This window comes from Mobula birostris, chromosome 4, assembly GCF_030028105.1.
Source record: "Mobula birostris isolate sMobBir1 chromosome 4, sMobBir1.hap1, whole genome shotgun sequence".
NCBI classification, from domain to species: Eukaryota; Metazoa; Chordata; class Chondrichthyes; order Myliobatiformes; family Myliobatidae; genus Mobula; species Mobula birostris.
Genome location: NC_092373.1, coordinates 32,828,568 through 32,844,143, shown reverse-complemented (window position 1 = coordinate 32,844,143; position 15,576 = coordinate 32,828,568). Strand labels below are relative to the sequence as shown.

General features: G+C 40.0%; 1 protein-coding gene across 5 annotated transcripts in view; it reads right to left on the bottom strand.

Moving 5' to 3' along the window:
* The window catches only part of LOC140196247 (disks large homolog 1), a 485,196-nt gene extending 469,870 nt beyond the window's left edge, over window positions 1–15,326 (bottom strand). For all 5 annotated transcript variants that reach the window (XM_072255108.1, XM_072255109.1, XM_072255112.1 and 2 more), the window contains exons 1-3: window positions 14,388–15,326; window positions 14,099–14,230; window positions 1,965–2,125 (exon numbers count right to left, since the gene is read on the bottom strand). In XM_072255108.1, the coding sequence (XP_072111209.1) occupies window positions 1,965–2,125; window positions 14,099–14,230; window positions 14,388–14,406 (312 nt within the window). In that variant the 5' untranslated portion in view covers window positions 14,407–15,326. The remainder of the gene's footprint in view (window positions 1–1,964; window positions 2,126–14,098; window positions 14,231–14,387) is intronic.
* Window positions 15,327–15,576: the final 250 nt, after the last annotated feature.

The window sequence follows — 15,576 nt, the reverse complement described above, 5'->3', positions numbered from 1 at the left end:
GTAAGTCTACCTGTTTCATAACACTCCCGGACCCTAGCTAGTAGTTACTAGCTTCCTTTTCTTTTGGCTTCAAAAAACCTCAGCAATAAGATTAACACCCAAATTCTCATCATACCAAGATCAACTCCAAACCATACAAAGAATCTATGGCTTTGTTGTATCTGTCCAACCTGCTAATGCAACAGGCAAGAAAAAGCAAAAAAAAAAATTTTGCAGAAGTCCGAGAAAGAAGCATCTTTTCAGCTAAGTATATACCGCCATCAGGACTTAGGAATTAATCTGGTGATTTCAGAAAGCAATCATTCCCCACCACCGATCATGCTGTGAACACTATCTCAGAGAGTGGTAGAGGCATTGATTCTCATATTTTAGTATCCAAACAGGCCCTTGAATCCAGGCCTAGAAAGAATGGGTCAAGCACTGAAAAACAGGATTAGGTTGTCTGTTTCTTGGTTGTTGCTACAACTATCTACCCTTAACGTTCAATTACATCACTGTAAGAACTCCTATCATCAATGTCCTGCAGGATAGCATGGAGCAGAATCTCAAACAGACCAGATACAAAAGTACTCCAGCTACATGAGCAAGGCAGAAATTGTGTATCCTTCATTAAGTGACTCCCCTCTTGACATTCCAAAGTCTTACTACCATCTACAAGGTAGTAGTCAGGAGTATGACTGATTTCTCTCCGTTTGAACACATGCAGCAGCAACCCTTAAGCAGTTTGATGGTACCATGTGCACTATACACAAAGTATATTACAAGTGCCTACCCAGGCTAATTTGACACAAGCTCCTGAACCCACAAACTCTACCACAGGGGACAAAGGCAACAGGTGCATTGAAACGTCACTACTTCAGGTTAGTGATCGGTCAAATACCATTTTGACTTAGAATTGTGTTGTAGTCCGTCAATGCTCTATCTAAACCATGAAAAAGCTTGCCCAAATGTAATGAAGAGTATCTCAGCCACAAGGACTGTGGCAGTGCAGCGCGATTACCTTCAAGGACACTTAGGAATAGTCAGTACATGTTGACTTGCTAGTGACATTCCAATTTTGAAAATGAACATAAAACTTCATGTGAATTCTCTAACCAGTACATTCAAAATTGACAATAGAATTGAACATGATAATCAGACATGTGTACAAGGAGGGCAAACCAAGATTTCATGGCATCCCAAAACTCACTCATAGGACAATGGGCCTACTTTTACTCACATTGCTTCTGCTCAAAAGTTCTAAAGAATTTCTAGACAGAGCGGAACAAAGCAACATTCCAATTTTGTTGAAACTTATGATTAGGCTTTCATTAAGGCAAATAAACAATTTTGTATCACTATGTGTAGATTCAATCCAAATTAACACTCAAAGTTATCTTGAATTACTAAACTGTCTTTGCATTTTGAATGCTCCACATCATAGTGTATGGGTTAAAAAAAACACTTCCTGGCTAAAATACGAAGAATAACTTAACCAGCTAAAGAAGATGGTATTCACCTCAATACATTTGTGGCACACAATTTGCCATCAACCGGCATCTGCACAAAGGGTATTAAGTAATAGAGTGAAATTCAAATTTTAAATTCAGCAACCAGCTTGTAATAACAAAATGTTGGATATGTTCAACAGGTCAGCAAGGATTTGTGGCACACTAACAGTACACCAATGAGGGTAACTCTAACTGTTAATGAAGTTTCACAAGGTGTGACAAAGACTGTTGGATCAATCAGCTGATCACTGAGCCTGACCAGCTTGACATTTTTTTTTTTAAAATAAAAGGTAATTGAGCCAGGACACTTTTTCTTTCTATAGAAGCTTCCTGTCCTGCCATTTCCAACATTTTCTGGTATTCAATACAATGTGGATTTATTGAATCCTATTATCAAACAATGGCTTATGGTATTAGTAACTGCACCTACCCACACCCCCACATCATGTTGGTTTTACCTTGATGTGCACTTACCTCTGCATTAGGGCTAAGGCTGATGGGAAGCGATTCTGATGTAACAATTGTGCTTGGAAGGCTAGAAATATCCCAGTTATGGACAGCTGGAACAATGCCACTGTTTTTTTGAGGAACTGGTTGATTATCCAGCAATGAAACCTCATAAAATTCCTGAATATCTGGAAAATAAAGGGATATGTATCTGATGTCCAAAGTTAAAGTGAACATGAATTTACAAGATTCCCAGCAGTGGTATATTTATTCTAGTAAGTAAACAATATAACTTTAGTTGTGAACAACACTAAAACTGAAACGGATACTATTTAATACGATTTGCACCATTAATGTAAACAAACCTCATGATTTCTTTATATCCACATTCAGCATTACACTACTTTCAAGAAGCAATATCTGTGGACCAACCCTACTGATCCAATGACTAATCTGAAAACAAACACTTTCGTTTAAGAACAAAAAAAATTACACAAATAAATAACAAATCTGTTGGTTTATGCAAGCCTGCTCACCATCATTTTTTGAAGCATGGTATCCTTTAAATGACAGGCTATTCATTTTTGAGCTGCGACCATTACTAACAAGCCCAACAATTTTGCCTGTTCACAAACACCCTGAAAGCTGGTAGTGGAAAATCATTTCCTTCAGTTGTTGCATTTGATATTTAGGATCCAAAGAGTTTATGGCAAAGATCTACAGCTAAAGAATTAGTGACATATTCCAAAATTAGAAATATTGGGTAACAGTAATGGCTGATTGAATGGGGGAGAAAAGCTCATAAGTAGCAGCATCCCATGGACCTGCTGTGTATCCCTCTACATCTGGAGATACTTTCATGCCAACCAAGCAAAGGATTGATTTGACAAGATGCTGAAGCTGGCAATTACTTATTCCTAAAAGGAGGAAAAGAGTAGTCATTGATATGGCCCAAGAACTATTTTCACTCCTGCACTCCGAAACCTCAGCAGGGTTTATAAATTTAAAACCCTTGCAGTAATCTCAATTGCTCTAGAAAATTGATGATAGATTAACCCCAAAGATTGCATCTAGCTACTCTCCAAGTTTCCCCCTCATTCTTTGAAACTCATCTTGTCTACAACACCCAATTTCCACACTCCTTTGCTTTTTGCCACCAAGTTGATGGCCATACAACTTCCCCAACTCTACTTTTTCTGAAAATATTCAATAGTCTCCTGGTTGTGAAATATGTTACACATTTCCTCTGAAAACTACGAGTCCTTTTTGCAAGCTTCTTAACTTGAGGTCCTTGGACATAATGCAATCACTCTTTCCCGTATCTTGTGTAAATTCTTTCCATCAATTTCTATCTGGCAACAGTAGCAAAATGACAAAACAGAATTTGTAAAAAGCATATCTCACTACTGTGATAAATGCAACCTAATCCTCCTCACAACTCAATTGGTCATGTCATCCTCTTCCACTGGCTCCCTGACCTGAGCCAATTCTCAAAATCCAAGTTTCATCACCCATTTGATATTCATGCTGATTGCATTCAATACCCATCTAATGGCCAGTCACTTCAGGCAGATGCAACTCATCAGCAGTGGTTGGCATCTCATCTAGAAGGAAAACTCTGATCTCAACCCTCTGCTGCCTTGCAGCTATACCCACTTATAGGGAAGGCTTTGGGAATAAACCCAGAGGAAAAATTCAGAACTGGAGTCCCTAAGGCCTACATGGGAGTTCAACACTGACAGCAACTCCTGTGACGTTTCTGTTCATTCAATACTAATTTTAGGACTGTGATCCCATGTAATAGATTCTAACCAGGGAAAACATCCATCCCATATCCACTTTCCTGAATCATTTAAGAATATTCTAAAATTTCAGTAAGGTTACCTTTTCATTCTTGAAAAAGTGACCTTCTAGCCTACTCAATCTCTCCTTTATGGCTGATCTTACCTGCCTGAAACATTTTCTGCATTTCACATATTTCAAGCACATCCTTAAAAGAGTAAAATAACACTTCAGATGCGGTCTCAACACGCTCCAGTACAAATACAGCAAACTATCTTTACTCATCAAATCCTCCAGCAATAAAGGCAAACATTACATTTGCCTTCCTAACTGCCTGGTACCTAATGCTAGCATTCAACAAATGTACACAAAAGCACACATGCTTTTTATATTAAAACTTCCCAATTTCACATTAGGACATAAAACATTACAACACAGGTGCCTCAGTCCACAATGTTGTGCCAAACTTCACCTACTCCAAGGTCAATCTAACCCCTCCCTACTGCATAGCCCTCCAATGTTCTATCTACATGCTTATCTAAAAGTTTCTTAATTGTCCCTAATACATTCCTTCTATCACCAACCCTGGCAAGGGATTCCTAGAAATAAAAGATATTGCTGACATCTCCTTACACCTTCCAATAATCATCTTAAAATTACGCCCCTGGTATTAGCTATTCCCCCCCTACGGGGAAAAAAGTCTCTGCTTCTTTTCATCATGTACATCCCTAGCAAGGTTTAAAAACTTAACATCTTTTTCCTCAAACAAAATAGACAATGCAATTCCCAAATCAATCTCAAATGGAGTTATCCACTCAGCGCACATACATGATATAGAAGTCTCTCTGCATCATCACAACCTGTATTTTCACTTGACTATGCTTTCACAAATCTGAAAGTGTTGTACTGAAGGTCTGAGTCATTCTTGTAAAGATCAGAGGGAACATATTAGATACAGCATCAAAACAGACCCTTTGGCTCAACTCATTGATGCTGAACAAGTTTGAATGACTGAGCTAATCACGTTTGCTTGCACTTCAAAGGTTCATTTATACAAAGTATACAACCCTGAAATTCTTCTTCCCCTGGTAGAAAGAAAGGCAGCATGAACATCAACCCCCAAATCAGACTCCCCACACAAAAAAAAAACAGTAACGGAATAACACATCAACCCTCAAATCCCTCCTCTACGCACAAAAATATGACAAAGATTAGCCAAAAACACAGAATATAAAATCTATAAGACCGAAAAAAGTCTACGGTCCAAGTCCATATCCAAAACACAGAAGACTCTCCTCGCACAGCAGTAGGCTCTCCCCTCTCCAGTAGCAGAGTGATCAAAAGGCAGGCAGCTGGAGCTCACTTCCACATCTGCCTCAATGTTTCAATCTCCCTCATTACTTTAATCAGGCACAATGGAAGCTTTAGTGAGCATAATGGAGTCAAACATCAACTTGCACCCCGTTGGGCAGCCTGCCTGCCATGAGGTTTGCACATACTGCCTCTGCCTTACAGAATCCTCTGAGGCTGCAGAGCACTGAAACACCCAAACCATCTCCAAATTTCCACATTTGGCTCATATCCCTCAACTGTTCAAATGTATTTTAAGTGTCACAATTCCACCTACACCCACTTCCTCTGGCAGCTTGTTCCACTACTACACTCTATGTGCCACAAATTGCCCCTCATGTCTCCTTTAAATCTTTACACTCTAGTTCTGGACTCCACTGCCATGAAAAACACTAATCTCATCTCCATGGTCACCTCTGTGATTTATGTAACTCCAAAGTGACCCCTCAGCCCCTATGCTCCAAGGAAAAATGTCCTAGCCTGTCCAACCTCCCTTTATAGCCTTCTCGTCACAGTAACATCTTTGCAAATCTTTTCTGGTCCTTCTCTAGTTTAGTAACATACTTCCTACAGCAGATTGATCAGATCTGTACACAGTACTTCAAATGTGGCCTTACCAACATCTTGTAACATTATCTCCCAAAGTCTTGTACTTCACAGATCTAGTTTTGTTCTATTATATGAGCATACGAATTGAAAATAAAATCACTAGTGGAAGGAATGGCCCAGGGCAAAGGACTTCAAGATAGCACAATCCAAAATGTTAATGCAATACCGAAGTTCAAATACTCCAGCTTTCTAGTTGTAATCTGTAAACCAAATCGGAATGAAATTCTACAAAAGCTTTCAACTCACTTCAAATTATTCATTTAAAGCTTAAATTTTCTGTTAACATTGTATTGGAGACTAATTAGTCAATTTATTAAATAACATAGATAGCAATCTTGAAAGTGGTTAAGAGAATAATGAGCAACAGACAAAAGAAAAGCTGGAGGAACTCAGCAGGCCAGGCAGCATCTATGGAAAAGAGTGAACAGTCGGCGTTTTGAACTGAGACCCTTCATCAGGAGAGAATATTGAGAAGCGATCATCCACTCGGTACAGCAAAACAGAATCACAAATTGAAAAGGTTCCCTGGACTTCGACAAATGCATTTAAGTACAGTGTGTATGTAAGCGACAAATGCTCACTTAAAGCATACAAGCTACTAGTTTTTTTTTTAGGTGGAACAAAGATCTTAAAAACAAAAATGTGCTAAGGTGGCCAGTTTAGTATTCCAAATCCCAAGGAATACACACCAATTTGCAAGTTTTCCCAATTTACCCCTCAGCTGGAAATGAATAAAATCTAACTGGTGATTTTCACTCCCAGTATATTCACAAAATACAGCTGTAACCAATTTTGCATGTAACAAATAACTACTTGTCTAGTGTCATTTTACCTCAAAGCAACTGCTATCATAACTAACCCATTGCGAAGTCCAAAATTTGAGATTCATTCTATTGTATTTTCAGCTAGAATGGTAAATGATCACACTACTAACATACTTTACAACCATTAAAATGATATGCAAGTAGCTTGCCTTGGCAGATGATACCAAATCAGAGGGTACAGTAATTTGGAAAACTTCACAAAAAACGAGGATGAAAATAAGCTTGCGAAGTGATATGAAGAAGTTCACCTATATAGAGCCATACACAATCCAAAATAAATTTTGCAATTAAACCTATACTTTGGCACAGTCATCATTGTGATGTAGGAAGTGAATGACTGATTAATAAAAATGGGTTGCCAAATTTGTCAGAATGAATATAAAAGGGCCACTTGAAAGAAACAACATGTTAACATGCAACCTTTCCTCCAACCCACACTCCCAAATGTTTTGCAATTTGTCCAAATCCAAACAACATTCAAGACTGAATCTTCTCCTGGAGTTCACCAGTGAATGAAACTCTATAGGAACTCTGGATATGACAATTTTGCAACTTATGTATTATCCTATTGTAAAAATCATCATTTTTCATCTTCTAGAAATCTTGAGTCACAATTTTCAAACATTAGAATACCCAGAGGTGGAGAAAAGCACAGAAGTTGTTAATGCATTCTAAATGTTAGCACTGGAACCATTAAAAACCCAGCAGGATTTAAGCAAATGGATGGATGGAAAAGGACAACTGATTCACCTTGGATAGCTTCTCATCAAAAAAGATAGCAGTAGGTGGCATGACCAAGCTTGTTTTTCATAATCAAATCATGCAGTCAAAACAGTAGTAAACAACAAAAAATTTAGCAGAAACAAACCTCTATCGTTCTGCAACCAGTCACTGTGGTATTCTGTACATCTATGCAAAACATTGTGAATTTTTTCAGACATTGAAACCTACAGCATAGAGGAAGCCAGTTGGCTGACTGCACTTGAAAATTTTTAAGAGGCAGCACAACTCTGCAAAATTTTCCTAATTATATATTCAATTTCCTTCACAAATTCAATTAAGTAGTAACAGTCTTGGACTGAGTCATGTCCCCTGTGCTTTTCATCATAATATTTAAATGGCAATACTGTTTGTTATAATTTCAAGATGCCACTTGGACTAGTGGGATTTCTTTACAATGACACACAATCTATTTGTAACACATATCTAATTAGAAAATTAAAATATTTATAGCATGGAAACTATCCAGCAAAAGACCCCAAAATTCAAAGTGATGTAGTATATACTATCAACCATTTTTTTCATTCGCATATCCTTGACAAGTATGAAAGTACTCAGTTAAACAGTAATTGCAAGACAAGAAAGAGCCTACCATAGGTTTCACGAACTAAGCACTCTGCAAATAACATAGGTGCCCTGCCTTCAGTATTTAAATCTGGTTATTTGTCATCAATTTATTATGAGTGAATTGCCACTATTGTAAAACATGCCTCGGGCAGTTCCTCTGGATCAAGAACTTGCTTCCACTTTAGCTCTCTGGGTCCTAAAAATCACTTACAAGGTCGGTAGAGGAACTCCAGATATTGCAATTGGTGAATGAAAATCCTTTCAACCCGACTGGTAATAAGAGAAAAATCAGCAGATGCTGGAAATCCACCACAAAATGCTGGAGGAACGCAGCAGGCCAGGCAGCATCGACTTTGCAAGCAGAAAACCTTCAGCAGGACTGGAGAAAAACAAAAGCTGAGGAGTAGATTTAAAGGATAGAGGAGAGTGGGGGGGGGAGGGAGGGGGAGAGAGAAACACAAAGTGATAGATGAAACTGGGAGGGGGAGGGGTAAGTAAAGAGCTGGGAAGGTGATTAGTGAAAGAGATACAGGGCTAGAGTAGGGGGAATCTAATAGAAAGGACAGAAGTCCATGGAAGAAAGAAACAGGACGAGGAGCATCAGAGGGAGGCAATGGGCAGGCAAAGAGATGAGGTGAGAGGAAAATGTGGATGGGGAATAGTGAAGGGAGGAGGCCCTTACAAGAAGTTCGACAAATTGATGCCATCAGGTTGGAGGCTGCCCAATGTGAATAAAAGGTGTTGTTCCTCCACCTGAGTGTGGCCTCATTGCGACAGTACAGGATGCCATGGATTGACATAGCAGAACGCAATTGGGAAGTGGAATCAAAATGGGTGGGCAAAGCAATCTCCCAATCTACTTTGGGCCACACCAGGAGCACCAAACACAATATATGACCCCAACAGACTCACAGGCGAAGTGTTGCCTCATCTGGAAGGACTCATATGGGTAGTGAGTGAGTGAGGTGTAGGAGCATATGTAGCATTTGTTCTGCTTGCAAGGATAAGTTCCAGGAGGGAGATCAGTGGAGAGAGATGAATGGGCAAGGGAGTTGCATAGGAAGCTAACCCTGTGGAAAGCAGAAAGGTGGTGGGGGGAAGAGAGGCGGGGGGAGGGAGGGGGATGTGCTTAGTAATGGGATTCCTTTTGAGATGGCAGAAGTTGCGACAAATTCTGTGCTGGATGCAGAGATTGGTGGGGTGGTCGGTGAGGACAAGAGGAATCCTATCCCTAAGGGCAGTAGAAGGATTGGGTGAGAGTAGACATGCGGGAAATGGAAGCAATGAAGTTGAGGGTAATACTGACGGTGGAGAAAGAGAAGCCCCTTTCTTTGAAGAAAGAAGAGGGCATCTCCTTTGTTCTGGAACGAAAAGCCTCATCCTGACAGCAGATGTAGCGGAGACAGAGGAATTGAGAGAAGGGGTTGGCATCTTTACAACGAAATATTCCCTACTGGAATTATTCCAATTTCCTCACCTACATTTTGTCCTACCTAGGCTAACAGTTCTCCGTGTCACCTCATCTGAATCATTCATTGTTTCTCTTTCCACAGATGCTGCCCAACCTCATATGTTTTTTTCCAGCAGCCTGTTTTTGTTGCTATATTGAAGACCTTGTCATCCCAATACTTCGACTGAGATTCTGTATCACCTCTAATATTCCTCCTCAGCTTAGCTAAATTTTGGGACAAACCTTTCCAAACATTGAGCAGCAAACACGAGGAAATCTGCAGATGCTGGAATTTCAAGCAACACACATAAAATTTGCTGGTGAACGCAACAGGCCAGGCAGCATCTCTAGGAAGAAGTACAGTCAACGTTTCAGGCAGAGACCCTTCGTCAGGACTAACTGAAAGAAGAACTAGTAAGAGATTTGAAAGTGAGAGGGGGAAGGGGGAGAGGATGATCTGAAATGATAGGAGAAGACAGGAGGGGGAAGGATGAAGCCAAGAGCTGGACAGGTTGACAGGTTGTGAATATTGAGGGGGTGCTGATATTAGTTCACTTATCACACCGTGAATTTGGAGGCTGACCCCCCCCCCAAACCCAATCCCATCACATAGATATCATTTTAGTGTTTGAGTATGGGCTGTAGGTAGTCCATATCTCTGTTCATAGCAGTGTCGGGATCACTGCTATCTAGCATATTCTGAACTTGGTACCAAGTTTGATGACTTCATCTTCAACTATTTCCTGTCAAAACACTAAACAGATGCACTGACAGCAACAGTAGATATCAATTTCCACCTCTGTTAAGGTGGAAAGTGGCATTTTCCCAGGGTCATCTTATGGACTTCCAATGTCAAAGGAAGGAACCTTGGCAGAGAGGCCAAAAAGTGGAAGTACTATCACCACTGCATTCCATCCAAAACAAGGGCAGTCAATTAAACTAACAAATGGAATAATCAAGGTGAGCTCGATAGACCAAATCCAGAGCTCATTCAATACCAGAACTTTACCCTGATACTCTTCATTTGCCAAATACAATTAAAACACTATTAATAGCACCAATACTTGGATTGATAATTTATATTGCTTAGCAAATACCAAGGTAAAAATGGACCAGAAGTCAAACTCTCCAGTCCTTCATCATAGCATATTCAAAGAAAAGTAGATGATTAACATCACCACATTTCTACAAAGTTAAAAGATCTATAATAGCATCCACATCAAGCAGTTCATTGATACATTACATCTTTTAAATGCATTACCGTTTCTATAACTGACCAAGCAAGACACTCAACAATGACTTCAGGTGCCTCACTGAAATAAAACTGTATGGGTGGGGGATGACATTTTAATTGTTTTGCAAGCTGCAGCAAGTTAGACAATGCTGCCCTTCAAAAGGTCTTTTTTAAATTTTCTATTAATTATTTCCTTCTCACCAAATCAAATTCAGGACAATGCTTTCATTTCATACTGTTTACACTGTAAGCACAGTAGGAACAGCAAATATTTATGTTAATTCATTATGTGACATGCATTGCAAAATACAATGAACTTTTAGTATCATTACAGGTGGGGAGAGAAGACACTACCAGTTTATTTGTGAATATGTAACATTTAATAAGCTTTAATATTGTAAAATTCCAAGAAAACTCATTTATTTGTACAAATGTGGAGATAAAATTTAAAAGGTAGTGGAATGAAAGGAAGAGGAGTATCTTTGAAATTGGCAATGATACATCAGGAATGAAAATGGAACGATGCAGGCATTTAAATGGGCCGAATTCATTCTGGCCAGTTCAAGCCAGTGCTCAGACAAGTCCAGGACTTAACATATCAAGATCTGAAACATAATGCTGGTCAGTTGAGACCAATGGAAAAGCCCATGATCTGAAATCCAACTTTAATAGGGAATGTATGTTTGCAGATCAGAAGGCAAAGGGGAAAGCTTCAAGTTATTTTGTCTTCATGTTGAAAGTTCTTAAAATACTTTATAACAAACAATTGAATTCAAAAATGCTTAGAACACAGAACATTACAGCACAGGAACAGTCCTTTTGGCACAGGATGTCTGTGCTGACCATGAAGCAAATTTAAAATGCACCCAGATGTAGAATTTTGTCACATCCTGGACAGATCATTTAAGCTAATGCAGAACTTACTGAGGAAGCGGTGATACTTGTAGTTAGTATGTTTGTCTTATTAGTCTTATTTCAGAAAAGCAGATTTATGATATAAAGATTAAACTGTTAGCTTATGGATATTGAATGAAGAATTAGTAGTACCATTTTTCATTGTGGGGTTTAACTCTGCTGGTGTCGAAACACTTCAACACTGCTGTCCTATCTGCTTTCACCATTACACATAGCACAAAACTCCAGCCAGGTTCCGCTGACTGCGTTAAAAAACGTTACCTCTCAAATCCCCTTTTAACTTTCCCCTCTCACCTTAAAGATATGCCCCTCTGGCATTTGCTATTTCCATTATGGGTGGGGGGGGGGGGAAGAGAAGCTGCCCACCTACCCTATCCTTCATTTTATACACTTCTACCTGGTCAAATGCAGCTTCCAATATTCCAGAAAAAACAATTCAATCCAGGATTTAAACTAAATCTAGTTCCAACAGACGTCAAAGCTCAACCCCAGGTTTGCCCTTTGCTGAAGTCATTAGTAGCACTGAGGTCTCTGCATCATGACATTCAGGAACTCTGCCAAGTCACTTTCAGAATATGAGCAGAATCTGAGAAGGATCGATGAGAATGCAGGGACATTATTTTTTTGAGAAAAATTATCAATGTCCAAATAGTGTAAAATTAATAGTTGATAGTCCACATGGAGTTTGTTTCCATGTTATATGCATGTCAATGACAAATAATTACTCCAACTTCAGGAACTTCTACATATGACTACGTTCAAAATATTTTACCTAAATAATAAACTGCTGAAATTAAAATCAGAGTTCGACCCCACAATGAAGAACAGTATTATTAATCCTTCATTAATCCAACATCCTAATAGTTTAGAAGGTAATAGTTTCATCTTTATATCACAAATCTGCTTTTCTGAAACAAGACTATAAGACAAACATACCAACTACAAATATCACCGCTTCTTCAGTAAGTTCTGCATTAGGTTAAATGATCTGGCCTAGATGTGACAAAATTCTACAATATGTAAAGCTTATGAATACTGCTAATGTAAGTGACAATCACCATCCTGAACTGCTACAGTCCTTCAGAAGATACCCAAGGCCTATTTAAATAAAGAAGGCCAGTACTGTGATTCAGTAATGAAAGTCAGGATAATGCATAGCTTGGGAGAGCATTGCCAAGCTCTTGCTGCTGTGTCCTACATGCCGATAGCCAGGTTTGCTGAGTAGTGAATAGAAGCTTTAAATGTCCATTTTACATCTAACTTTTTGGATTTCCACCAAGTGAATTGTTTCAACTTAGTTCAGTTTCAAGTCTTATTGAATCTGCAATCATTTTGATAAATGAAAAGCATTTCAGGTACCATGAAGGCACCTTGTAGGCAGTTAGAAAGTGCAAGTCACTCATCTCAAAGCCCAGTTTCACCATTTGCCCCTGAATATGTGCAAAACAATTAAGTATTTCCACCATTCAGTGAAGGAAGGCAGAGCCTCATATCTAGTAGTATGTCTGAATCCTTCTACAAATGAAGGGCACTTTTTGGTGGTATAATTAATGCTAACAACCAGATCCTAATTTAAGATAGCCTTGTGTTAAGATTATCAGTCATTTGCAATAACAATATTTTCCACCAGAGTGCAAGGATTTGTCAAAACAAGCTCAGAGGCACTGGGTAACATCTTTAGTTTACTCCAAAAAAATTGAAGTCAACTTGTCAAAGCTTCTTCGCACCAATGTAAATCAACGCCACAGAAAACTCCGTTTGAATATACTGTACACACAACCTATAAAAAGTTATTTTAAATAGACTGCGTTGAAAGCAAACATCAAGTATGTCCAATTGCTGACGATTAGCATTCTGAAACTATACTTTTAGTCGTTTTCCTTATGACAAAGTTGTTTTAATTGTACTGTTATACTGTACTCTATCCGTCTCCACACTGCTCTAACAACAGATTTTGAAACAAGATTAAACCTGCCATTTAAAGTCATTTATTACAACTCCCATTGTCATCATTTTTAAAACATTTCCGCGAAATTATATCTCTTTCCTCAAAAATTAATGTCGTGAACCGAATGATTTCTTCAGCGCCAACTCGACACGTGTACAAGTGAAAGCTTCGAATACGTACAGGAAAGCCAGCCCTGTTCCAGCCTGTTTACATCCACAAGCCACGCCCATTCACTCCACAGAACTTCCTGTTCACCACCAAATAAAACAAAACCAGAAGGCAGACGCTCACCACGGGCATCCGTGAACTTTACGCATCAACATCGAATAAGGCTATTCAATACTACATAGATATTTGTCGTCCTGTCGTTACCCATTTCAACATAATAAAAATCTTCAATCTGCTCAAAAATCGCAAATCAGATGCAAGAGTAATATTTCCAAATGATCTTGTTCGACTGTTCCCTTCAATTTATAAACTGAATGTTTAAGTAACAGGTTGTCAGCGCAACTGGCTCAGAGAAGCCATCGGTTGGTCGTCTCGTTAAAGCAGCACACTGTACACTATCAGTTCTATTCAAAACAGAAATCACAACATAATTCGAAACAGCGCATGAATAATTTCGCAACTACATCAACTGATCAAAATTATGATTTCCAAAGAAAAAGTTAAGACTTCCTGCACAGATGCGTACACACGTACCTATTAATGCTTGGAAGAGGTTGCTCCGAAATATATTAATGACCCTTTCGATTGACGCTCGGAGCTGGCGGTCCTCCGTCTTAGCGAGCTTGGCACGATAATTCTCCAGGAGCTTCAGAGCTCGCTGAGCATCTGTCATACAAGCCAAAATAAAAGTCATATTCCAAAGTCACAGAGAACTTAACACCTGAAGAACTTGAATGCGGGTAGTTGTATGTCCAATATACAAAAGGCACTGCATTTTAAAGTATCTAAATTTATAAAGGGACTATCTAAAAAGTTAACTCACCCTGTTTACGAATCGGCATCCTCCTAGAGCTGGGAATTCCCTCAAATGTCACTTTAAATTCTGTAGACGTTGAAAGTGTTTCTCTCTTCAGTGCTTTAAAAATTCTTGGTGAGTTTCCAATTCTTCCACCCCAAGAAAATAAGGTGGTAAATACAAACACCCTTCAGTTTCACTAGCAATTTATTAACCTTAAAAACAAGTTTGGATCAACTTGATTAAAATGCTCCTTTAAAACAAAATCACAAATAGGTTAATCTTTCACCTCTGACCGGTTTGGTGTTTCATGACCACATCCCAGACTTTTAAGCTAAATATTCACAAAAGCCGCCTCCTCTGGAAACTCAGTCGGGATCTGATGAGTCAGGAACTCTTCTTTTATCTCCACCGGTCAGTTCTCCAATTCCTCAAGGTGACCGGAGAAATTATACTCCTCTTCCCTCGCCACTTGAAAAGGTGACGATTCCGATCTGTGACCCTCGGAAACACACTGGCTCCCGAAACCAGTTGCTTCCATTCAAAAGCGTGAAGAAATTTGAGCAGGGTATCTGATATATCTCCTCTGGGATAGGGAGGGGGCAACGTTCGTAGCCTGTCCCCTCCCGACTATATCCGTCTGATCCCCTGGGAACAGCGGCTTTCCCTCCTTACGGCCCTGAGTGTAGGTGATTCACCCCTCAGGGTCGGGGTTCAAGCTCCAGAGGCTGTCCCGAGGGGGAAAGGGGAGGAAGGGAGGGAGGGGGTGATCCACCGCCGCCCTCTCGTTGCTCCAATCGCACGACCCGATTATTCCCGTCACGGCACCAGGCGGGCCTCCGACCGGCCTCAACGGCGCGGCCCGGCGACTTTCTTTTTTCCCGCCCGAGAAACTTTGCCACTCGCTCACTCCCCCTCCGCCTCCTCCCGGCGACTGACTGAGAAATTCCAAACTTTCCACCAAAATGGCGGCCGACACCGGGAATCTCTCCCACGTGACCCGAGCGCTGTCCAATCGGGAGTGAACGGTGAGGGAGTGGGGGGTAGGGTGAGCTCCAACGGAAGGACGTGGAGATCCTGTCAGTGCCGGCAGTTCGGCCCCAGCACTGGCCGAAATCTCCCCATCCCCAAAACAAAGTTGCGATCAAAAACACATCGGGTGCTGGAAATCCGACTGCAAGTGCTAAGATCACTGGGCAGGTGAGACAGGAGGGAG